The 25,900-nt window shown below is 45.2% G+C and overlaps 1 protein-coding gene across 2 annotated transcripts in view; it reads left to right on the top strand.

The window, feature by feature from the left end:
- The window catches only part of MYO7A (myosin VIIA), a 97,713-nt gene extending 72,249 nt beyond the window's left edge, over positions 1-25,464 (top strand). Inside the window, exons 24-50 of one of the 2 annotated variants that reach the window (XM_031062298.1) lie at positions 343-552; positions 1,105-1,308; positions 2,125-2,301; positions 3,966-4,223; positions 5,271-5,398; positions 5,931-6,057; positions 9,813-9,932; positions 10,645-10,818; positions 11,989-12,216; positions 12,640-12,810; positions 13,821-13,938; positions 14,205-14,331; positions 14,446-14,615; positions 14,724-14,914; positions 15,445-15,569; positions 16,296-16,453; positions 16,937-17,090; positions 17,207-17,362; positions 17,719-17,824; positions 19,528-19,641; positions 20,711-20,798; positions 21,589-21,695; positions 21,895-22,080; positions 22,937-23,053; positions 23,529-23,612; positions 24,144-24,263; positions 24,987-25,464. In XM_031062298.1, the coding sequence (XP_030918158.1) occupies positions 343-552; positions 1,105-1,308; positions 2,125-2,301; positions 3,966-4,223; positions 5,271-5,398; positions 5,931-6,057; positions 9,813-9,932; positions 10,645-10,818; positions 11,989-12,216; positions 12,640-12,810; positions 13,821-13,938; positions 14,205-14,331; positions 14,446-14,615; positions 14,724-14,914; positions 15,445-15,569; positions 16,296-16,453; positions 16,937-17,090; positions 17,207-17,362; positions 17,719-17,824; positions 19,528-19,641; positions 20,711-20,798; positions 21,589-21,695; positions 21,895-22,080; positions 22,937-23,053; positions 23,529-23,612; positions 24,144-24,263; positions 24,987-25,076 (4,008 nt within the window). In that variant the 3' untranslated portion in view covers positions 25,077-25,464. The remainder of the gene's footprint in view (positions 1-342; positions 553-1,104; positions 1,309-2,124; positions 2,302-3,965; positions 4,224-5,270; positions 5,399-5,930; positions 6,058-9,812; positions 9,933-10,644; positions 10,819-11,988; positions 12,217-12,639; positions 12,811-13,820; positions 13,939-14,204; positions 14,332-14,445; positions 14,616-14,723; positions 14,915-15,444; positions 15,570-16,295; positions 16,454-16,936; positions 17,091-17,206; positions 17,363-17,718; positions 17,825-19,527; positions 19,642-20,710; positions 20,799-21,588; positions 21,696-21,894; positions 22,081-22,936; positions 23,054-23,528; positions 23,613-24,143; positions 24,264-24,986) is intronic. The other variant, XM_031062301.1, reaches the window with a different exon arrangement.
- The last annotated feature ends 436 nt before the right edge of the window (positions 25,465-25,900 follow it).

Here is a 25,900-nt window from a genome sequence, read left to right as displayed (position 1 = left end):
TTATAGTTATTATTCACTTTTGCTAAAGGGGGAACTGGGACACTCTGTGTGTGTGTGGACATGCAGGGCTGTTGTATAAAAGAAAAAAATTAGGTCAGTGAGAGTTTCTGTGCATGGACCAACACCCCTAAATAGGCACTAAGGAATGGGGAAAATGCATTGCTTTGTCCTTCTGCAGTTGGGAAACTGAGACATGGACATGTCACTGATTTGCTCCAAGTCATGATATGGATAGAGTGCCCTAAGCACCAGGCGGCCTGCCTTCCTAAATTCATGCTCTGTGGAATTTACTGCCAGCTCTTTGGAAGGAGCAGTTCAGTCATTGGGCTTCTCCTTTTGCAGGTACGCCTGGCCCAGCTGGCACGGGAAGATGCAGAGAGAGAAGTAAAGGAGAAAGAGGAAGCACGTCGGAAGAAAGAGCTCCTAGAAAAAATGGAGAGAGCTCGCAATGAGCCAGTGAATGACTCAGAAATGGTGGACAAAATGTTTGGATTCCTGGGGACAACCTCCTCCCTTCCTGGCCAGGAGGGACAGGCACCCAATGGCTTCGAGGTACTGGAGATGTACAGGAGCCTGGCTGTCACATGACAGACATTATCAAAACATTAATAGATCAAGAAAGATACAGTAATAAAAAAGTGGGTCTCTGAAGGCTTCCTTCAAGGTCAGGCTCTCCTGTGTGACCCCAGAGGGTTATTGCTCTGTGGCTAGAGATGGGCAGGCATCCTGGCATCTTTCCCTGAGACTACCAAATGGAGGAGAGTGCTATCACTATAGGGTCATCGAGGACTTGTGGCCTTTGAGATCTTTACTTTTAGGTTCATCACAGCTCATGGCATTTAGCTCTTAGACATCCTTTCCCCATGCTATGAGTGGGGCCATGCTTGTTGTATCTTCTACTGCTCTGGGGATATTCTTGGGCACAGGCATGTCCTTCGAAGCTTGGGCTTAGCATGGGCTCTAGAGCTATATTCCATGTTTTTCCTCCAGCTGACTTTTCCTTTTGGGGTGGAAATCAGACTGGCAGAAAAGTCAGGCCCAAAGGGAAATGGCAGTTTGATATCCAAAGCCATGCTGAGTGTCTGACATTTCCTTCCACAACAGGATCTTGAGCAAGTCCAGAAGGAGCTGGAGGAAGAGGACCTGGATGCAGCATTGCCTCTCCCCGAGGAGGAGGAAGAAGACCTCTCAGAGTACAAATTTGCCAAGTTTGCTGCCACATATTTCCAGGGCACAACAACACACACGTACATCCGCCGGCCCCTCAAGCAGCCTCTCTTGTACCATGAAGATGAAGGAGACCAGTTGGTGAGGCAGGGGATGAAAAACCTCTAGCAGGGCTGGGTGGGTTGGAGCAAACCTGGGTAGCCCTCCAGCCAAAGGGTGCCAGGAGTTTCCCTTTTGGGATACACTTACCTGCTGCACATGTGTCCATGCCCACTGTCCCACCAGTATGCTTTGAGTGCTGGTAAGAATATCAGAATATCAGAGGGAATATCAGAGGGATGGAGCATTAGAGAGGAGGGTCCCTCTCTGTACCTTGGTGTTAAGGCAATAAGGTGCTCAGGGCTCAGGTCATAGGCAATGGAAATTGTTGCTTCAGTACAACTTGTAAAGATTCTATGGAGCTGGAAAAGTTGTTTCTTGCCTTGTCATACACACCAGTGAAGAGCTAGAAGAGAAGAATTGATTGTCCCATAGCCAGCAGTACAAGAGCAGAAATGGATTCAACCTGCCTACCTATAATGCATATTACATTACCCATGAGCTTGCCATCACTGTGGTTCTTCTTGCCCTCTGCAGTGGGTTAGGAGCTGCCAGTCCCTGCCCCTTGGTAAGGCTGGCATCCCCTGTCAAGCAGCAAACCCCCTTTTCACAAACACATTGATGGTGGCACAAACACAGAGCCACACAGAATGTGTGGTCCCAGCCAGCAGCCTGCTCAGCATTCAGAGAGGATGTGTGCTGCAGGCAAAACTGTTATGTGTGGCACAAGGAAGTATTTTGTCTCCTGCAGATGTACAGAGAGACCACAGTGGGGATCCTGATGGATTCAGCAGGGCTGGACCACCCCCTCCACTGACCTAGTGTGAGCTAACAGGCTGTAATTTTCCTTTCAAATAGGCGGCACTTGCTGTATGGATCACTGTCCTGCGTTTCATGGGAGACCTCCCTGAGCCGAAATACCACACAGCCATGAGTGATGGTGGTGAGAAGATACCAGTAATGACAAAAATCTATGAGACTCTTGGGAAGAAGACCTATAAGAAAGAGCTGCAGGCTCTGCAGGGAGAAGGAGAGGTAGCTGTTGTGGCTGTAAAAGAGATGTTGTTGTTATTATTAGGTGTTGGATATTGAAACGTGTTGGAAAGAAGCAACTTGTGGGGTTTGCTGCAGGCAATCAGTTTGTTGATTTTATTTGCACTTATGCTATGAAGTGAGAATTGCCTGTGATCCTGTCCCTTCCTCACAGGGAGAACTGAATGTCCGCCAGCTGAATGTTCCCCAGTGAAGGAAGTGCCCTGATATCTCTCATGGGACTTTGATCTCTCTCTTCTACCCTGCAGGGCTAAAGTACAGGGCGAATGCAATGTCCTATGTTTCTTTTTTGGAGATTTCCTTTTGATCTGCCCTGAGTCAGAAGAGACTAAATTAAAAATGTGCCCTTAATCTTGGAGCAGGAAGTAATTAGTTACCAGGAGATTAAGCTGTGGAAATAATTTTTTTTTAAAAAACCAAATCCCTATTGCATCCTGAGTGCCTTCTGGATGTCACTGGAGGACTTCATCTTAGTATCCTTCCCAGACAAAACATTATTCTGGAGAAATCAATGTCCACAGTGCTGATACATTTTCATCTTTGGCAATTGCTTTATTCAACAGGATGAGACATAATCTGCTATTGGCATCTTCTGGATGCCACTGTTCAATTTTCAAGAAGTTTTCTTGACAGGTCTCTGTAGTATTTGCAGAGATAAATTAACAAATCCTTTGTTCTTAAGATGATGATACCATTCAGCACTTCTAGTGAATTACCTGATGAGAGTGGCCTCAGGATCATAATTCTGTAAAAATATACACCAAGAATCACCTTTCGTTCCTTCTGCCCATAACTTCTTGCTTGTTTATTACAAAAAGTTGTATTTTGGCCAACTGAGATATCAGGTAGTACAGAAGAGAAGGAATTTGAGCTGTCTTTTTTGACTGTGGTTAAATCATCTCTTCACAGTACAAAAAGATGCCTGAGCAAAATGATATGCAAATCCAGGTTTACTGCACCAACTCATGTTAATAATGGATATAAACCATCATAGCCACAGGACTTAAAGTGTCATTTAGGTGTGAAATTGTGGTCTTTTCAAAGCTGTTTAAATGGGTAGTGGTTGACTGGGCCCAAAAGTTTGCTATAAAAGCAGAAAGCCAGCAAGTAATATCATGACATATAGTCAGTGCCTGGAGCTGTCCCACATCAAAGGTGTCCTTCTGGGAAACCTGACAGAGCACAGGACTGGTTAAAAGTTATGAAACCGCAGTGGGTGGACTACCTGTCCATGAATCCCTGGCTAGATGACTTCCAGCTAAAAACCTGCTGTGCAAATGGCTTGTCTCAGAGAGTGGTCTTGCTCATCCCATTTCCACTGTCATACAGCAGAACTGGATGGACCTGGGCTCAGCACAAATCAGCCATGTATTCAACATAACTTTTTTCATATGTTCCCAATATATAATTTTGATCTGAGACACACTTACTGATTAGAGAGTATTTACAAAATTCAGAGCCAGCCCTGGGTTATCCAGAGGCTCAGGAATATGGGTCCAGACTTCTGGTTCCCAGTAGCCTCTGACACAGCCTCTTAGTCTCTGCTCAGGATTAATGGTCTTTTTCAGGAGCCCAAGGGAGGCAGAGAGAGCACTTGTTCAGCACTTGCATCTCACCACTTTGCATCCCCTCCTCTTGCTTTGCAGAGTACTCATGTTGATGGGCACAAGAAGAACAGTGTGCGGCACAAACTGGTCTCCTTAACGCTCAAGAAGAAATCCAAACTGACAGAGGAGGTGAGGGGAGACGCTTGGCCGCCTGGCAGCACAAGTGCCGTTGGATTGTCTGCAGCCCTCTCTGACTCTCTTCTGCTTTTCCCTAGACAACATAGAACCAGCCCTCCTCTGGGTTTGGCGCTACCTGTCTCTCTGCCTGAAAGATTTAAGGAGTGTTTAAGGGGAAAGGTTGGCTTCCCGTGTCTCCTTGAGTCATTCTGCACCTCGCACCGGCCTCCCCTCGGCTCCTGTTCTCCATCCATCCAGCACCTTCCCTCCCCTCTTTCACAGCCCTCCATCCAGCTGCTGATACCTCTCACCACTCTGTGATGGTCTGATTGCTATCCCTGCTTTTAGTTTCCTGCCCATAGATAGCAGAGATGGGGTCTTCAACAGCACTCTGCTCCACTCCAGTGCCAGGCACAAAACTCCCCATGGGAACAGTTACCCCAGGCTGAGAGCTTTTGAGAAGTGCTATCTCAAAAGAGTGACGAATGATAAATCTTTCAGGTGGGGGTGATGGCAACAATTGATAAACTGCCCATTTCCAGAGCAGGCACCATCTTACCTGGCTACAGCCTCTTGAGAGCATGAAGATTGCTCTGTGAGATATTCCCTTAGGGGTCAGTGGGGAGAAACAGGGTCCGATCCAGCTCACTTTAATTGGCTCTGAAAATGCTCTAGGAATGTCCATCTCTTTAAATGGAGATGGGGTTGACTAGCTGAGACAGTGAGCTGCTGGGCAGACAAATGCCATCCTTGTTTTCACAAACAGCACCATGCTTATGCAGTTTCAGCTGCACCATTAGCATGGGGAATGGGTCCATTTTGCCAGTGAAAACATTGATGATTATTTTAATATTATTAGATTAAAGGGACAAGTCCTCCTTGAAAATTATATGGTTTATTCCAAAGACCCTTGGTGGCCCTCTCCCAGCAGCAGGACCAGCTCAGAGCAGGGATGCAAGGGGATGCCATTGTAGAAACCCTGGGATAGGACCAAGCAGGTGGAAGTGTAACTAGACAGGACCATTTTAATTTCACCCATACATGATTAAAGCCAACGCAGTCAAACCCTCCAATTCCATTTAAAATCCTAAATCAAAGAACTTCTGAGAGCCCTCCTGGCTGGTGGAGGAGTCTGTCTGGGGGAGCACCACACACTTGGGATGGGGGTTGGGGGGGGGGCCACAGTAACTGGCTGTCCTGAAAGAGACCAATATGTTTGGTTGGCAGGTGACAAAGAGACTTCATGATGGGGAGTCTACGCTGCAGGGTAATAGCATGCTCGAAGACCGACCCACTTCCAACCTGGAGAAGCTCCATTTCATTATTGGTAATGGCATCCTCAGGCCAGCCTTAAGGTTAGACATCAAAACAAAGGCATGAACATGCCATTCTTTCCATTCCTTCTTCCTTGAGCTTTTCTTGAGCTATTCAAACAAGTTTGATATTATCTGCAGCTTTACAAAGCTCTCGTTTCATTATTTTTATGGTTATGTTGTATAATGCAGGCTGGGCTGGATCATGTTCCTTACTGCCCATATCAGACCCAGTGGAAGGACCATGCAAACAGATTCAAACATTTCTGAAAGTTCTAATGACACTGGATTGTTCTTTTAAATCCCCACTCTTGTTCCTCACTACTCTGTTTTCCATTTGACTATTGTATCTCTTTTGTTTGTATGAATATTTTTAATGGTCCGCTAATGAAAAACTCAAACTCATTTCAGCTGCTAAATGAAGCATTCAAAAATTGGAAAGTGTCAAATGAAGGGCACTTGCTTGTCTCTGGTTTAGCCAATTTATGTGTTTATGTTTATTAATAGAAGTTAATGTTAAATAATTCCTCTTTTTTATTGTTTAACTTTTAATTATTTTTTATTCCTATTGTAGGGATGAAATCTACTGTCAAATCTGCAAGCAGCTGACTCAGAACCCATCCAAAAGCAGCCATGCTAGGGGTTGGATACTCATGTCCCTTTGTGTGGGATGCTTTGCTCCTTCTGAGAAGTTTGTGAAGGTAACTTGTAGATGACATTTGTCTAATGAATTATCTACCAGTATATGTTCTTTTCCACTCATGGGACCAGCTTTTCTCTTGGGTTTCACAGTAGAGGGAATCCCAGTCTTTGCCAAAAATGAAGATGAGAGAGTTCCTAAGGAAATTGTTCATGATCCAAAGTTCATTGTCTAATGTCAGTCAGGTGAGTCACTCCTGAGAAGTGACTGTCTCTTTCCTGTGACTCTAAAGGTAATGTACACAACCAAATTAACTGATGTCTCCCGCATATAGATGTGTGAAGATGTGATTAAGTGACTTCTGGTAGGAAATTTGTTTGTGGGAACCTGCAAGTGGAATTCACACAACCGGAATAGCCCACATTTCTCCTCTGTTTCTTGAATGCAAAGGTCTGTGCATTCAGCATTTATTGGCTTTGACAGTAACCAGCAAGGTAGAGCACTAAAAAAATGCACATAGAAAGGGAAGGATTTAATTTACATGGAAGTACATTTGCAAAGGTGCTCTCTTAATGATGCTATGTTCCCCATCATGTGTCACATGAGAACATCCAATTCCAAACAGCCACATGAGATGACATGTGACCCATCCTCAGCAGCACTGTGGATCAGCAGGACTGAAGTCAGTGGGAGATGCCAAGTGGATGACACTTTGGAAAATCGGGTTGTTCTTAAGGATTTTCTTTTTCTGTTTTCTGGGCAAAGTTCTGTTGCCTGGATTTGAACAGTCTGCTTTCCAAATGAGTTATAGAGTCATGGAATTGTTTGGGTTGGAAAAGACGTCTAAGATCAACTCCAACCACGGCCAATCCAACCACTGCCAAGCCTACCACTAAAGCATGTCCACAGGTGCCATATCTGCATTTTTTGTATACTTCCAGGGATGGTGATTCCACCACTTCCCTGGACAATTTGTTCCAGTGCCTGACTGGAAATAAAGATGTTCCATTAATTTCCATAGATATCAGATTAGGTACTGGGTGTTCAGCACTGAAAGAGCTGAAGCCAAGAATAGAAATGCCTCCTTCATCCCCAGGCCTCGTCAGTGTGAAATCTAATAAAGAAGATAAATCACTGGCAAAGTCACAGGAAATTAAATTATGTGTGGAAATGAGATCTGAAAAGTATGGTGCAGGAAGTTGTGTTGGTTTAAATCTTTAATAACAGAAGATTTCTTTAGGATAGTGAAGCACTTGTCAGAAATAATGTATAAGTAGTTCGGGAGACTCAGACACAGAATCATACAACCACAGGATCATAGAATCACAGAAGCATAGAATGGTTTGGGCTGGAAGGGATATTTATAAGTCATCTAGTTAAACCCTGCTGCCAGGAGGGCATTCCTTCCACTAGACGAGATTGCTCAGAGTTCCATTCAGCCTGGCCAGGGATGAGGCAGACACAATTTTTCTGGAGAACCTGTTCCAGTGCCATACCCCACCCTCATAGCAAATAATTTCTTCCTTATGCCCAATCTAAACCTGCCCTCTTTTGGTTTAAAGTAACTTCCCCTTGTCCTGTCCTTCCATGTCCTTATTATAAGTCCCTCTCCAGCTCTCTTGTAGCCCGTCTAAGTTCTGGAAGGTGCTGTAAAGTCTCCCTGGAGCCTTCTCTTCTCCAGGCTGAGCAACCCCAACTCTCTCAACCTGTCTCTATAGCAGAGGTGCTCCAGCCCTCTGAGCATCTTAGCGGCCTCCTCCAGACTTGCTCCAACAGCTCAACATCTTTCTTGTGTTGGGGGCCCCAGAGCTGGATGCAGCACTCCAGGTGGGATCTGGTTAGGGCAGAGCAGGGGGCAGAATCTCCTCCCTCACCCTGCTGCCCACACTGCTGGTGATGCAGCCTGGGACACGTTTGGCTTTCTGAGCTGTGAGTGCTCACTGATGGGTCGTGTTGAACTTCTTGTCCATGAATCCCCTCAAGTCCTTCTACCCAGGATTAGTCTCAGTCCATTCTCTGCCCAGCCTGCATTTGTGTTTGGGATTGCCCCAGCCCAGGTGCAGGAAATTGCTCTTGTCCTTGTTGAACTTCATGTGATTCACACAGGCCCAACTCTTAGGCATGTCCAAGTCCCTCTGCATGGCATCCATTTCCTTCTATGGTTCTGTCATTCAAAAGTATCAATTAGAACTGAACATTTTGAGAAGTATTTCACTGATAATGAGGCAAGTCTTCAATATGTATTCCAGCTCCCAAATATTCAAGTTATGCTTTGGATCCCACCTTTATCGCATCATGTGTTAAATATGGGCCAAGGCACATTAGCACTCCTATTCTTTGCACCTTTCTTTCAACTAATGGTGGGTCTAGGTGGGAAGGTTTAGTCACAAGGAAGTAGGAATGTGAAAAAATATGTAATTGCATAGTTCATTATTAGCAATAGCATAATTAAACCTTCACTTTGACATTGCATTGACCATTTACAATCATTTGCAGCAGATTTTTGCGGGGTGCGGAGGTTCAGGGACATCACACCATAACCAATATGATCCAGTGAAGCCAAATTTATTATCCCTAAAAAGACTATATTTATAATAAATCTCTACTGTCCATGTGTCTCTAGCTAATATATGATTGGTTAATCCTAGTTGTTCACGCATCTAAAATAGAATGCTGATTGGATCACCTAATTTTTCACGCATCTTGCTGTGGTCATCTGGCCCACCCATGGTTCACTTTTTTCTTACATTCCCAAGCTTACTGACAAACTTGCTGAGTCTTAACAACTCTTCTTCTTGTATCTTCAAGGATATACCGACCCCATTCTGAATATGTCCATTATTCATTGTTTGTGAACGTGTCCATTGTCCATTATTACAAGCAGGCTGGATTATGCATCGGCTGAATATGGCCATTGTCTAGCAAGAACTCCTCAATCTGCAAAAAACTCTCAACAGATCTCATCCCTATAACCTACCTGTGTTACGTAGGTACTTCATAGTGTCTCTGTAAGTTAGGATTGACAGAGATATCTGTCTCTCTGGCCATGTTATTTATGGTTGACAGTGCTATAAAGCAGTCTGTGTTTCTGAAGGAATAGCTGTGTGTTATCATTCAGAGAACTCTATCTTTCTACAAAGTCTCTCAGAAAAATTTGGTTTACAGGTTTATTAGTCTTTGCTAACATTTTGACCAAGGTGTTTGTGTAAAACTTTTGAGTGTGTTATCTTTCATATTGTGGAAATCACTGGATTTAATTTTCTCTACAATAATGTGGTTATATTTTTAACATACACTGAAGTTCTTCAAATTCTGTTTTAGGCCAAAATGCTATTTGAAATCTGACTAGGGAGATATGTGTTAATGTCACTGTGAAAGATCTTTTGTGCTGTCAGTTAAATGTTCTGAGTAGCATTCACTTACAGTCCTCTGGAATCATTAATTACACATATTTTTCATTCAGTCCCATCTTTTTGGCCAACATTCAATAACATTTTATAACACATCTTTAAAATGCAAAGATAGAAATCACTGGCAGCAATACCAGGAACAGAATAGCTTCTACTCTGGCTTCAATCAAAGGTCTATCTGGTCTGGTATCTTATCTCCTCTGAGGCCAGAAATTCACAGTAGAAGAACAAGGCAGGGGTGCAGACTGTCTCTCAGCTTCCAGTGAAGTGATGCAGGAACATCCAAGCCTGAGTGGTATCACTGTCATTAGTCACAGAGGGATTTTCTTCAATAAAACATTACTTTTTGCAAATGCTTGGCCTCTTAAGCCGAAGGTCTAAACAATGTGTTCCCTGCTGCCAACAGTATTTAAGGAACTTTATCAACGGAGGCCCCCCAGGTTATGCTCCCTATTGTGAAGAGAGGCTGAGGCGGACATTTGCCAACGGGACAAGGACACAGCCACCCAGCTGGCTGGAGCTGCAGGTATGAGCCCCTCCATGTCCTCCCCAGGGAACTGGGGCTTAGGGTTTAAGCCTTCCACTGTCCCAAGAACCACATCTCTGTCAGGACAGAATGTGGGACAGCAGAATGCCTATTTCTGTCAACAATTTTCATGAAACTCCAAGATATTACATTCCCTGTACATCCTGGATGTGCTCCAGAGTATGTTGAAGATCAATCCTTTTGGCTGCATCAGTATTTGTAAATTAAAAGTGTGCTGTTGGCATTGAGTCCAGCTGGCACAGAGCAAGCCCCTGTGTGTTCAAAAAAAACTATCTTCCAGATGAAGGTGGCTGCAGGCAAACTGCCTCCCATGAGTGGTCCCTGGGGCTTGTTTGGGGATAATTATAGCTGGAACAGGCGGTTTGTGCAAAAATTGCTCATTTTCTAAACTGGTTTGCAAGCATATACAGCTGTGTTCCAGTGTCCATGAGCATTCCCAAGCATGCTTTTATTTTCTGGATTAGGCACCTTGATGACTGAATGCAGCAAATAAAATATCTGTGACTTCCAAGTGCTTCCAGTGGCTGACTGTACATTATCCTGTTGATAAATATGGTGTGGTAGCACTGAAAAGCATCCAGTCAGTGGGATCAGGAATTAGTAAGTGGTTTCCAGAGTGGAGTGGAGGAGTATGCAGGTAAATAGTATTGAAATACACATAATATTATAAAGTTTGACTTTAATCCTTTAGGCGACCAAGTCCAAGAAACCGATCATGCTTCCTGTCACGTTTATGGATGGGACAACAAAGACACTGTTGACAGACTCTGCAACAACTGCTAAAGAGCTCTGTAATTCTTTGTCCGACAAAATCAGCCTGAAGGACCGATTTGGCTTTTCACTCTACATTGCACTTTTTGACAAGGTATATCTTAACTTCTGTTCCCAAATAGTTCTTGTAAAGGGAGAGGTTCTTCTTGCTGTCACATAACTTCCAGAAGGCAGAGGGATTATTTCTACAGTGCAAGTGTCAGCATGATTTTCACAAAAAGAGTAGTCAAGCTCTGCAGCTGGGTTGTAGGAAAATCTCTCTCCTCTGAATATCCTTGGAGATATTCAGAATTTAACAGGAAAATGCACAGAGAAACCCATTGAAAGAGGCACCTGTTCTGACTAGTCTGGTGGACCAGAAACCTTCAGAAATTCCTTTCCTCCTACAAACTTATGTGATGCTATTCTCTTCTCTCAGTTAAGCTTATTAGAGATGAATTTCCAGTAAAACATCCTACCTGGATTTTTATGCAAGGGAGCCAATTAAATTTAATTAGAAAGCTAACAGTTGAAATTAAGCTTCTGAAATGAAATAAAATCCAAACTACCGTGCCTGCATTGGCATTTAACCTGCTTTATTTGACCTAAAAATATATAATTCTCAGAAATTCTGTTAAGATAAAGGTGAGCATAAATGAGAGGGGTAAAGCTTCATCAGGTGAGACAACAGCTGTAAGTCAATGAAACTCAAGTATACCAAGAGCTGCTGTATAAGGGGATGAAGTATATTCTCACCTACAGATGTGGCCACCTCTGCCTCTAGGTGGGGGAGAAAATGGTTTACACTCTGTATTCTTCATCTTTTTTGAGGAGACATTCAGCAAAGGATGCTAAGTCTGAGGAGATGTAGTGCTTTGGGGGCTTCATGGCAGACCCCAGTAAGATGATGTAAATTTCTGTAACAGGACAGGCTCTTTTATTCTGGGTTTTTCTGATGCTTAGCTAGGTTGGATCCAAGTCCATGACTTTGAAACAGCTCATTTCAAAGCACAGTATGAATCAACAATAGTTTAAAATGGGACCACTGGCTTTGCTGAATCATGTTGATGCTCTTTGTTCAGTCTGGATGGGAAGCTGGAGATCAAAATGGAATGGCTCACCCAGCCATGCTGCAGGACTTGGCTGGCTAGATGACATAGAGCCATTGATTATTTTTATTATTTTGATTATAAAGGTAGTCTGAGCAACTTAAAAATAGATCTCTCTAACTAAAACGGTCTGCATTTGTTCAGGTGAATGGCACATTTCTCTCTGCCCTGCCTAGGTGTCCTCGCTGGGGAGTGGCAATGACCACGTGATGGACGCTGTGTCCCAGTGCGAGCAGTATGCCAAGGAGCAGGGAGCGCAGGAGCGCAACGCACCTTGGCGGCTCTTCTTTAGGAAGGAGATCTTCACCCCCTGGCACAACCCCAGTGAGGATAACGTGGCCACCAATCTCATCTACCAACAGATCGTGCGAGGGGTGAAGTTTGGGGAGTACCGGTGTGACAAGGTATGTGACCTCAGCAGCTCCCAGTCTGGTCCAACAAGTGTCTTTGAGATGGTGAAATAGGTTACAATGAAGGGTATGATAAATATTCCTCCCTGGACACCCATTAACTTGGGCATTATGGTACTCACTTGGAAAACAGGAGCTACAGCAGTCAGATCCTCTTGACTGGGCTTGGAAGCTTCCATGTGCTGCATGAGCATTCTTAACAATGAACATGATAAGGCTTAATCATAGCTTTCAGTGGTCATTGCCCTGAACTTTAGATGTGCAAAAAGGTGCAAAAGGTGAAGTTCTGCCAAAAAGAAGCATCCCCACACAATTATGTAGTACACCCAGCCTCCACAACATGCTTCTTGAGTGGTGGAGGATGGATGTTGTGATGACTTGGTGACAGCATTAACTTGATTTGTTTGGCTCCCACAGGAGGAAGATCTGGCAGAACTGGCTTCCCAGCAGTACTACGTGGACTATGGGTCAGAAATGGTACTGGAAAGGCTGCTAAATCTAATTCCATCCTACATTCCAGACAGAGAGATCACAGCTTCAAAAACAGTGGAAAAATGGGCTCAGCTCATTATAGCTGCACATAAAAAGGTGGGGACAATAGATCACCTGTCGAGGACCACATCATGTTTCAATAGCTTCATTTGCCTTTTAAACGTGTGTCAGACATCATAGCTCAGCTCTTAGCCTGGCCTAAAGCTAAAACTGTGAGAAAGGGCAGGGCTTGTACTAACCATATTCAGCTTTCAGTTTTTATGCAAGATCTGGTAAAAGACATCCTGCAAAGATTTACTGTGAGATGCAAAACACCATCTCAGGGGTGGCATTCTTGTTACACGAGATTGTGGTGTTACTGGTTGTATTACAGAGGTGGTTCATGCCTATGGATAATGTCAGGGCTTCATTGTGCCAAGCATTGTATAAAACCTCCCTGGCCTCAATTAGAACATTTGTGACACTCTCACATGACAACACTTCCCATAACTCATCACCCAATACTCATGACCACTCATGAGGGGTGATGTTCCTGGCATGAGCATGGGCATTCATTTAACATCAGGAGCCAGCTTCAGGTCAGGATCCCTACTATGTAAACATCTCCATGGTGCATAGGGAGTCTCAACTGAACTTAACTATCAGTGGAGACGCAGGGATTCACTTGGAGCTTGCACATCCTCCATCAGCTTTGTACAGAAGTGTCAGGTGTCTAAGGATGCCCTAAATAAGGGGCTTAAGGGATGAGTGTCTGCTTCCAGCTAAAGGAATGTCAAGCTGAAAAGTAAACACTTACTTTAGGGAAATCCAGTCAGCTGAGTCGAACCTCATTGAGACTGGTTGCTCCAGATGCTTGCGCAGCTTTCTCCAAGTCAGATTATTCCATAAAGTGGAAACTGAAGGCCAGGACTTTGACCAAACTGTCACTTGTTCCTGCAGTAGTTTGGCCCTTAGCCACACTGAGACCTCCATTAATATTTGTTCCAAGATCTTTAGGTCGTTAATATTTGTTCCAAGATCTTCAATCATGGATTGATTTTCCTTGCTCTCTTCCTGGATGTAACTGTGTTTTGCTTCATGTTGGTTGTGGTTTGCTTTTTCTGTAGGGAATTTATACTCAGAAGAGGGCAGACCCAAAAAAGGTCAAGGAAGAAGTAGTGGATTTTGCACGTTTCAAGTGGCCTTTGCTGTTTTCTCGGTTTTATGAAGCCTTCAAATTTTCAGGTGAGTCAGTAGAGCCCATCCCCAGAGCACAAGATGCTCTAAAGCAAAAGGAAGGAGAGATGGGGATTCCAGAGACAAGAAGAGGACCATCCAGCTGATCTTTTTTGGACACATTATTTTTTGTTGCATCCTCAGGCTTTGGGTCTGCCACTATTTCTCTCCCTTAAAAAAACACAGAGCTTTTTGATAATTGCATCCTCCTTTAAAACATTTTCCGTATCCTAAGACCCTTCATGAGCTGATTGAATGTCTTGTCTTAACCCCAGGGCCAAGCCTGCCTAAAAATGATGTGATCGTAGCTGTCAACTGGACAGGGGTGTACTTTGTGGATGAACAGGAGCAGGTTCTCTTAGAGCTCTCTTTCCCAGAGATCACAGCTGTGTCAAGCAGCAGGTAAGGAGGAATAGACTGGGCTGGCAATCTCATCATAGATCAGTCTTTTTCCAGGCTTTGCCTCTGGATGTCATTATGTTTCATGTTTATGTCTCCTATAAAAATATATCCCAGAGGAGGAAAGCTGCAAGGGCAGAGTTTCACTCTGGCCACCATTAAAGGTGATGAATACACTTTCACCTCCAACAATGCAGAGGATATCCGGGACCTGGTGGTGACCTTCCTTGAAGGACTAAGGAAACGATCCAAGTATGTGGTCACTCTCCAAGACAACCCAAATCCAGGCAAGTAAATAGCCCAACTCAGTGGTAAATGTAGAGATAGATTTAATATTCCTGAGGAATTTGAAAAAAAAAACAAAACAGTTCTAACCAATAGTTGGTTTTTTGCAGTGGGAGAAGAATCTGGGTTCCTCAGCTTCCTTAAAGGAGACCTGATAGTTCTGGACCAGGACACAGGAGAACAAGTGATGAACTCGGGATGGGCTAATGGGTTCAATGAACGTACCAAGCAGAGAGGGGATTTCCCGACTGATTCCGTCTATGTTTTGCCTACCGTCACCATGCCTCCATTGGAGATCGTGGTAAGCAGTCTTACGGAATTGCACAACCTGGAACAATGTCCAGGGAGGTCAAAGCCTTCATGAAGTGCTTAGATCTGGCCCAAGTCTCCCTGAATGTAAGGCAGAAAACAAAGAGGATGAGAGAGGTGACAAGTTGTCCAAGGCAAAAGTGATCTCAGCCTTTCTTCTGATCTTGGCAGTCAGGACACCACAAACTTATGACTTGGAATATCCATGTACTGTGCTAAATCCTTCCAGCTGGCCTGATTGCTTAAAGGTGTATTTGTGGTTGGAGGGAACTGCTACATTCACATGTGGAGCTGTAGGTTCCAGAGCACATTATCTTCCTTAGGAAGTGATCCACACTATGGAAATACTTGTTATTCCTTGCACCAGTGACTGAGAATGGCACAGAGAAATTACAACTGCACAGTTCTAACTGTTAACAGGAATTGATGGATTGTTCTCATTTTCACTGTCCTTGTTTTGTATCTGCTTCCTCTCTTTGAATACATCAGACACCAGGTAACAGAGAGCTTTTCATCCCACAGGCCCTGGTCACAATGACTCCTGACCAACGACAAGATGTTATCAGAACCTCTCAGATGGCAGTTTCAGACAGTGAAGAAAGAGCAAAGCCATACACCTTGGAGGAATTTTCCTATGATTATTTTAGGTGATTTTTTTAACCATTCTCAAAAATTATAGGAGTCCATCTGCAGGTAGCTTGGGAATCAGGAAAATTTTGCTACTGGGAAAGACTCTGAATACCCCACTGTGTGGCTTTGTACAACTGCAGCCTCTGGTTTAGGTCATGGCGTTTGAGCTGCAGGTTTTCCACAGACGAGGTTTTATAAAGAAGAAATCTCAGCAGAGGTGTAGCAATTTCAAATTTAATATTATGTGGGAGGATGTCTTAAGCCATGTAAGCATTTTCATCTCAGCTCCAAAAATTTAAATGTGCACCACTGCTGAATGCAGCTGACCAAAGCTCTCACTTCTGTTTGGATGGGCTGGCAATCCAAACAGGCAGATCAGATCCTCTGAAATGTCTTCCCCTTGTCAGGCTGATACTGCTAGGTGATATTCTTTCAGTGTGACTGCCTGACCATTCATTGCCATCATCCTTCCTGGGGCTAGAAGCTTTTTGGGATAGGGTAGGTGGTTGTGGTGTCATTAGTGGGGTAGGGTCTATAAGAGACTCTTCTGAGCCATAGGAGAGTACAGGTGGTTCTCTTTGAGCAGAGCTGGAGCTGGATACTTGCTAAATCGTGATGTCCCTTTTGATGTAAGAGTTCATTAGCTAGATGCTGTGAGCAACTGCCCTAGGTTAAACATTGGCCATAAGCTGTTCCTATTATCCCTGTAATCTCTCCACCTCTTGCTTTGTGTTTGCTGCCAGACCACCTCCAAAGCACACCCTTAGCCGGGTCATGATCACCAAGAGCCGTGGAAAGGACAAGCTGTGGTGTTACACCCGTGAGCCCATCAAACAGCCACTGCTGAAGAAGATCCTGGGCAGCGAGGAGCTGTCCCAAGAAGCCTGTATGGCCTTTATTGATATCCTTCCTCTTCTTGGGAGTCCCCTTGGGCAGCAGGTCTGACAGGCAAAGGACTGAACAGGGACTTTTTAGGACCCCAAGCAAAGCCCAAAGAAAGGTTTGAGGTCCTTCTCAAGGGCTGTGGGACCATGTCACAGGCTTGGAAATGGGTCTGTGCCACAAATCTGTACCTTAAGCATCCTTGAAATCTGAGGTGTGTCTACTTCTTAATCAGTGAGGTTTCAGGGACCAGTTATTGAGCCCTGCTGATCCACACACCTAGCACTGTTCTGTCTTGGTTCAGCTGACTCTCTTCCAAACGAACCTGCTCTGGATGGCCACAGCCCTCATCAGTCCACATGGCCTTGGGGAAAGAGTTTGATGCTGAATATCCCTTTGCAGCCACTTCTGTAGTCATGTGTAGGATGTCTTTAACAACATCAGCAACAGAGGGCCTTCACCAAATATCCCAGTTAGCTCATCCTTGACTCCTACCTCCCACCTGTGCTGAAATATATGGGTGACTACCCATCCAAAAGGACCCGCTCAGTCAATGAGCTGACAGACCAAATATTTGAAGGTGCCTTGAAAGCCGAACCCCTAAAGGATGAAATCTACTGCCAGACCCTCAAGCAGCTCACAGACAACCACATCAAGTAAGAACTCTTTGTTCCCCTTGGCCCAAATGCAGTAGACTGTGTTGGGCAAAGCAGATCTGAAGTGTCCGTGCCACGAGTAATTTTCTTTTCCTCCTGGGTCTCCTCTTGTGCAGATACAGTGAAGAGAAAGGCTGGGAGCTGTTGTGGTTGTGTACAGGCCTTTTCCCTCCGAGTAACATCCTCCTGCCCCATGTCCAGAGGTTCCTGCAGTCCCGGAAACATCACCCCTTGGCAGCAGACTGCATCCAGAGACTCCAGAAAGCCTTGAGGTATGGCACTGAAAGACCTCCTAGTCCTGACTGTACCACAACATCCAAATATGTGTGAAAAAATACAACTGGGAGATACTTTGGTGTCTGGTGGCACAGTGAAAGCTCACAGCCTCTCTCTGTTCCACCAAACTGATTGAAGGGGACATTGGGTTTCTGATAAGAAGTGTAGAAAAACAGAAATTAATCAACTTCATCCAGGTCCATTTCAGTCATGTTCTTCTTTTTTGGAAGAAAAATAATATTTAGAAAATAGCTGAAGTTACTCAAAAGGATATGCATTAAAAGGGGAAGATTTTTAAAAAAGGATTCTTGCTATGATGATGCTGTGACACTTGCCACCTCCTGTTTTGCAGGAATGGATCCAGAAAATACCCACCCCATCTGGTAGAAGTGGAAGCCATTCAACACAAAACAACCCAAATTTTCCACAAGGTTTACTTCCCTGATGACACCGATGAGGTAAATGGGGGAGAAGGAAATTATTTTCTGTCAGGATGGTTGTCAATTTTCTTATTCTCAAAAATCTCAGAAGAGGCTGATACTGGTTCTGATTCAGAAAAGTTCAGCCTTTCCAGAAGCCTCTGGGCCAAAGCATAACAAGGGAAATCCATCCTTGTCTACTCAGATTTGTTGTGAGCTGTGTTTTTCAAGACATGGGTGCTTTGCTGGTGTTCACTGGAGGCTTTAGAGTATGACTGCAAACAGAAGGAAACTGGATGGGCTTATCCATTCACTCACAGTAGCTCACAGGCCTTGGCTCTCAGTTATTTGGAGCCTAAACCAATAGATATTGTCCACCCAACAATATCCAAAGGGGTACCATGATGGGCCCCCCAGGAGATGGGCAGACTATTGCAGCACAGGCAATTAGGTGACTGAAATTACCCCCTCTGACCTGAGATGACACAGAAATGATACCTGCACTCAGGAAGCTCTCACTAAGCATCTTACATGCTGGTAAGGCAGCTGGTCATATTGATGTCAGAGCAGATAGGCATGTCCTTGCAGATACTGCTGTCTCACCTACTGACTGGACTTCCTATGAGGCTCACATCTCTCTCTTCCCTCATACCCCTGGGTACAACTAAATTTCTGTATTTCCAAGTGGGTTTATTTCTAAAACAGTCCACACTCATTGAAGGAAAAGGATGATTCCTCTGCATCAGCTCGGAGTGCCCTTGTTTATCTGTAGTGGAGAGTTGAGAGAACTCTTGGGGTTTCTCATCACTGAATATTTTTTTCCTACATGACAATGCAATGAGCATGACACTACTTCATACACATGCATCTGTCTGAGAGCCAGTAGAAAGAGGCAGTAGGGACTTTACACTTGGAGGGGTTTGCTGTGATCCATTTGGCCATGGAAGTCACCAGGTGGAGAGAGTGGCATTATTCCAGTACAACATGCATCTGCACTGATGTGGTGCTGAGCATTAGCAGCACTGAACCCCAAATCAGACTCTTGTGGGATGTGGAACATGGGTCCTGGTAGCTTGGTGGTTCAGTGGTGGTCAGAAGCTTAAGTTCCTTAAACTGCTGTGAGCTGAATCTCATTAAGTGGGCAGAGCAGAACTGAGGCAAGGTAAATGCTGAGCACAGCTCAAAAGGCAAAACCAGAATTGGAATGTGCGTACAAATGGGACAGACCTTTAAACATCCCATGCTTTGAATATCCATAAAACAGGAATCATTTTCCCTCTATTCTGCTATCTAGAAACCAGGCATCTGGCTTAGACCTAGTCTAAGCCAGGCATCTGACTTCCTCATCATCACTGGAGAGACAGTTAGGACAAATCAGCCTGGAGATCTCTCACTCTGTCTTTCCCACCCTTCTTTCCTCAAGCAAATAGTTCTGACACTTCACTGTTAGATCAGAAAAATCTCTTGCATTGCCTGGAGAGCTCCGGATAAGCCAGCACAGAATATAGATGCAGCATCACAAAGCACAGTGGTAAAGCAGTAGCATGACAGAGCTTCTGCGGACATCCCTTCAATGCCCAGAGTCCCATTCCACAGTGTCACTGATTTCACTGGTGGTGGGCATCTAAACCCCTTTGTGGGCATCTAAACCCCTTTGTGCATGTGCACCTGGAGGTCCTCAAAGAGAGCAAAAAGTGGAAATTAACCCTTAGATAGCAGTGGTGGTCTTCCTGTCTTTGTAGGCATTTGAGGTGGAATCCAGCACGAAAGCCAAGGACTTCTGCCAGAACATCTCCAACAGGCTGCTCCTGAAGTCCTCTGAGGGCTTCAGCCTCTTTGTCAAAATCTCCGACAAGGTGAGTGACCCACCCAGAGGCTGAGGTAGCCCTGAGGTACCCAGGACAGCCTGCTTGCCAGTAGGTACACACTGGTGGAGCCAGAGCCGTGTGGTGAGAAGCATTTCTCTACAAGCTCTGTGGCATTCCTAAGTCAGATCTGATCTGATGCAGGTGAGGCTTGCAGTCCCACAGCCGACTCACAGCAGTCACCCCAAAGGACTTAAAGCACAGACAGGCAAAGCTCTCCTAGCCTGTTGCTGAGTTGGGTTTATAAGAAAGGACTAAGTAAGAAAAATGTGCAGCTTAGAGCTGCCTCTGGCAACTGGGAGAAATCTATAGAGATAGTCATCAGGAAGGAAAAAGAAGGGTTGTGGTGAAACAAGTTGCAATAAGGAGTAATGGCTGAAATTAGAGACAGAGCCCGAAGCAAGGTGCTGGCATTGGCTTTCTCACATCAGCAGTTCATAACACATCAGTGTAAGAAGTGCAAAGCGGTGAGCAACAACTACAGGAGATGGCCTGGGCAATGGCCAACCGTGCCTGTGGAGTCTTGCCACTTGTTTGGGGCACCTCAATATAAGAAGGAAATAAAGGTGTTAGAGAGGGCTACTACAATGGTGAAGGTCCTTGAGGGGAAGCCGTGTGAGGAGCAGCTGAGGTCACTTGCCTTGTTCAGCCTGGAGAAGAGGAGACTGAGAGGAGACCTCATTGCAGTCTGCAACTTCCTCATGAGGGGAAGAGAAGGGGAAGACTCTGGGGTGATCAGTGGTGAGACTCAAGGGAATGACGTGAAGATGTGTCAGGGAACATTTAGTTTGGATACTAGGAAAAGATTCTTCACACAAAGGGTGGTTTGGCACTGGAGCAGGCTCCCCAGGGAGGTGGCCATGGCACCAAGCCTGACAGAGTTCAAGGAGTATTTGTACAATGCTCTCAGGCACATGGTGTGATTCTTAAAGATACCCTGTGCAGACCCAGAAGATGGACTTTGATGATCTTTCTGGGTCTCTTCCGACTCAGGATATTCTGTGATCCTACTGTATGACTTACTTGCTCAGCCTTTGTGACTATGTGCTGTGTCCCCCAGGTCATCAGTGTGCCGGAGGGAGATTTCTTCTTTGACTTTGTGAGACACCTGACAGACTGGATAAAGAAAGCAAGACCAGCAAAAGATGGTAATGATTACTTTTTTTCCAGTATGGGTCACACACAGCCTTCCTACTCCCCTCCATCCTTTTCAAACAAGATTGACCACATAGTCTGCCACAAGGATTGGAACAGGCTGTTCATGGAAATGGTGGAATCACTGTCCTCTAGTGTTCAAAAAAATGTAGGTGTGGTGCTTAGGGACATGGCTTTGTGGTGCTCCTGGCAGTGTTAGGTTAATGGTTGGACTTAATCTTATAGGTCTTTTCCAACCTCAGTGATTCTGTGATCTGTTGGGCCACACTGATGGGAGTGATGCTCTCTGCACCATCCCTGGGGACATCACCTGGGAGGTGATCCATCCAGGAGCAGCAAAACCTCTGCTCCAAGGCTCTTCCTGGCCCCCATGAGAAGCACCTGCTGGAGGCCATCTCTCCGGGAAGTGCCTGCAGGAAAAGTTTCGGTGTTGGGATTCATCTCACCTCACTGACCACATTCAAAGTGGAACTGGCTGCAGCTCTGCTGATTTTACCAGTGGCTGTAAGACACAGGTGCCTCCAGGGTACACCTCCTCTGTCCTGTGTTAGGCATGGGTGCTATCAATGAAGTACAGTTGTGCAAGTGAACCCAGACACTTTTCCCACCTTATTAAAGCCTTGCATGGCAGTGATGTGGTTTGTTCTGCAAAGTCAAAGCTCAGTTGGCCTTGTGAATGCCCCTGTCCCTGCAGGCTGTGATGGCACATGGGCACTGCTGGATGCAGACACTGATTGCCAGCTGATACTCACACCAGCTGTTATGTTTGCTTCACTTGCACAGGTATAGTGCCTTCCCTCACCTACCAAGTGTTCTTCATGAAAAAACTCTGGACCAACACAACGCCTGGAAAAGACTCGATGGCAGACTCAATCTTCCACTATTACCAGGTGTGCCAGGACTCTGCAATAGCAGTGGAGACTTGGGAGGGATTAGGAGTAGGTTGCAAAGGCTTGTCCATCTGCAGATGTTCCCAGGGAACAGCCTCTTAGCCAGGGGCTGGATACCTCCACAAACTGCATTTAGCATGTGAGGGTGAAGGTCCACAGATATGCTCTCTATCTTTCTGCTGTTCTTTCCTCCGTGCAGGAGTTACCAAAGTACCTGCGTGGCTACCACAAGTGCTCACGGGAAGAGGTCCTGCAGCTGGCAGCTCTCATCTACCGGGTCAAGTTTGAGGATGACAAGTCCTATTTCCCCAGCATCCCCAAACTCCTGAAGGAGCTGGTGCCTCAGGACCTCATCCGGCAGCTCTCTCCGGATGACTGGAAAAGGGTAAACCAGCAGTTTGATTCATACACCAGGCCTGGGTGGGAGAAGCCCAGTCTCTCAGGTGACTTGTCTGACATTCACTGTTGAAGTTGGACTGCCAAAATCAGTGGCACCTGATCCTTCTGGAGCCTTACCAGAGCTTCAGCTTCCCTAGCACCACTAAGAGGAGAGATTTTACATGCATGTTCACATACACATGCCTTGCCCCAGGTTTTCTTTTTCTTGAGACTGGCTGTACTGGTGGATGCAAAGCCAGATGGAAACATGCTAAGAGATGTTCTTGTGAAGTGGTGGTCTGTCATTTAATGCAGACTACTGAGTAAAGGGGTAATTCTTCCTGCTTTACACAGGGAGAGCTGTGGCACAGATGCAAACAGGTCTAGCCTTAAAATATTAGAGATATCTCACTATCAAGAAATAGTCCAATAAGTGCTTTCTGTTTCCTATCTGATATCAAGATCTCTGGGCTGAAGGTCTCTCAGTCTCCTCTGCTGCATAAATTGGACAATCACAATTTATAATCTCTTTAATGGAGTCACCAGCTCAGCTTATCTAAAAAGGACCTGCCTTAGTTCCAGGCCCTGCTCCGGTGACCAGCCAGCACATTTTTGAAGTGTTATTGGAACAGAGGCTAGAACCAAACATCAAGGTCAGGTTGGGCAGGACCCAGAGCAAGCTGCTCTAGTAGAAGGCAGCCCTATCCACTGCAGGAGAGTTGGGCTAGATGACCTTTCAAAGGTCCCTTGCAACCCAGACTCTTCTATGAGTCTATCATTGTGGAACTGATGCTCCTTTCCTGCAAACATCCCTGGTGTCAGGTTCTGCAAACCCTCCATCTCTGTTGTGTTCTCTGTTGCAGTCCATCGTGGCATACTACAACAAACACGCAGGCAAAACGAGAGAAGAAGCCAAGCTTGCCTTTCTAAAGATTATCTTCAAGTGGCCTACATTTGGATCAGCATTCTTTGAAGTGAAGGTACGTGCCCTGGGGTTTCTCTGGCAGCTTTTAGCCAAGATCAGGAGCCCTGTACCACAGAGGGGTTCCAGATCTGAACCAGACTGGGACAATCCTGATGAAACAGGGAAAAACGCAATACTCTTAATTGGAAAAGTGCAAATACACTTGTTCATTGCTGCTATGCCTTTTTACCCAGACAGAAGCATTGTAGAGCTTCAGCATATCTCAGTCATTGGGGCTGTTCCCACAGCTGTGCTGCTGAACACACAAGAACGCTTCTCTGTTTTGCGAAGGCAAAGGGGAACCTGTTTTTTTTCCAAGGGATGTGTCCCTACCCACCACAAACCAAATGCAGACCATCCACCGTGGCACTACAGTGCCATCAAGGACAGTAGAAGCCAGTGCTGTCAGGAGAAGACAGGGAGAGAGGAAATAGGAAGGAGTCTGATTTTGTTTGACACGTCCCCTAACCAGATCATCACTTTTCCAACAGCAAACTACAGAGCCAAATTATCCAGAAATCCTTCTAATTGCCATCAATAAGCATGGAGTCAGCCTCATTGATCCCAAAACCAAGGTAAGCAAAACTTGGGTATTCACCGGATGCTCCTGAGCCCAGTCCCCAAGCCCTCATGGAAGACATCCCAAGGAGCATGTTGTTCAGTACTTAGAGAGTTCTCTTTAAGCCAGGTTAGAAATGGCTTAGACAGAAAACTTTCTGGAGGCAGAAATTCACTGTTGCACAGAGGCAACCCAGACTTTTTCAACAAAATTTGGATTGGGAGCATCAACTATTAGGGCCCTGTACCTGGAGGATGCACACACTCCTTCCTTAATCCTTTCACAGGCAATAGGACAGGAGTTGGAGTAAATGAGATCCCACTAGTTATTCCCACCACCTGCATGGCCATTCTAGTGTAGCAGTCCTCCACAAGCTCTGGAGGATCTGGAGTCTTGATCTCACTGCCATTCCCATGAGTCTCATCACAATAGACATCCTTGGCCTGCTGTGATGGAAAGTGAACAGGGGCAATGAGAACTGTCCACAGCCCCTCATGGAAGTTGAGGTTCTCTTGCATGTTGAGTGTAAGCTTTGTGTTCCCACCAGGATATCCTCATCACTCACCCCTTCACCAAGATCTCCAACTGGAGCAGTGGCAACACATATTTCCACATAACCATTGGCAACTTGGTGAGAGGAAGCAAGCTGCTCTGTGAGACCTCCCTGGTAAGAAGCATTAAAGATTAGACCAAATCCAGACTTTGGATTTGGCAGCAAATTGTGTCTCAGGAATTCTCTGGGCTGAAAGTGGGCTCTTCTTCTCAGAAGAGCCTCTGATACAGTTTTTTTCTTCTGAGTTTCTGATGGCTCTGCTCAATGAATCAGGGCTCTCACTTGGTCCATTATCCAGCTAACAAGCAAGCCTAAGGTGCTTGGGATGTTGCTGTGTCAGGAGCATGAGGGACTGCTCCCTATAACTGGACTGAAAAACACATTAAAGCTGATATGGGCTCAAGGGGTACTCCTGAGCCCTTTAACCAATATCATTTACCCAGCTTGTCCCTAGTAACAATCACAGCAATAAATCTCCTCCTAGATTATCTTAAACCCAAAGCACAAAGGATAAAAATCCCTTTTGGATTGTTACTAATCTGAGGCATTCAGTATTTTGTTGGCCATTTGAAAATTTATGTCCTATCCAAAGCTCCCTATGTCCTCAGCCTCAGCAGCATCCTGGGACAGGGAGCTCCTCCATCTCAAAGTTGCAAATTATATTTGGACAGTGTTCTTTGTGGTGGTGACATTTCACCAAGGAAAATGGTGGAATAGGTCAAAATATACCTGAAGATTTGCAAGGCAAGAACTGGTAGCCAGTGTGTTCAGGAGGCTCAAGCAAGAGACTATAAGCTGTGCTCTGGAGGCTGGTAACATCTTCCCTCTCCTTCTCAGGGATACAAGATGGATGATCTTTTGACCTCGTACATCAGCCAGATGCTAACAGCCATGAGCAAACAGAGGAGTGCAAAGGGTAGCAAGTGAACTGCAAGAAGCCACTGGCACATGGTCATGGGGCTAATTCACCAGCTGAGGGCTGTGGGATACCCGTGCAGCTGGGCAAGAAACTTTGCCTCCCAGATGTGGAAGATGAGCCGAACACCATCAGGGAGTTCAATGGACTCTGACCTTGAGGGCTCTAATCCCACCTCCCCTTCCAGCGAAGATGACTATCTCTGACCTCCCACTCACCTTCCTCACCCTGCATCCCAACTCAGTCCTACACCTCAAAGATTTCCAGGAGACACCACTGCTCTCAGAGAGTGACCAAGGCAAAGACACTCCAGCAGGAGGTCACAAAGGCTCTTGGATGAGGATTTTTGTGTGTCTGTGTGTGTGTGTGGCTTGCTTTGTTTTCATTTGTTGTTTTTTTCTTAAATATGAGAGCTGTTAGGATGCTAACATGTTTTTGGTGAAGTTCTGGGAATTTCAGGTTTGAAGAGGAATAAGAGAGCCCTGACCCATGCTGGAAAGATGTCCAGTGAACACTGCAGGGCTTATTTTTTAGTCATTACAAAAGAATACGCTGTGTTCTTAAGATGTACAGAAAGAAAAAGCAGGCAGGGAGGAGCACATTTTAACTAGGAATCAGAATAAACAAACTACTGATCAAACAGGCTAGCGTACTAAAGTCCTATCCGTGCAATGCTGGAAATATTTAAAGAACAAATTTTAAAGTTTTGTTTCTTCTTCTATTTATTTTTTAAAATATTAAAAAGGAAAAAAAAATCCTGTTTTTCATGCCGGTATCTGGATGCTGACCTGCAGAACAAACCCTTGCCCAGAGATTCCCCAAGAGCCATGACTGC

The sequence above is a fragment of the Geospiza fortis genome, unplaced genomic scaffold (assembly GCF_000277835.1).
Source record: "Geospiza fortis unplaced genomic scaffold, GeoFor_1.0 scaffold286, whole genome shotgun sequence".
Lineage (NCBI taxonomy): Eukaryota > Metazoa > Chordata > Aves > Passeriformes > Thraupidae > Geospiza > Geospiza fortis.
The sequence above is the reverse complement of the archived record's forward strand: the minus strand, read 5'-3'. Positions and strand labels throughout refer to the sequence as shown.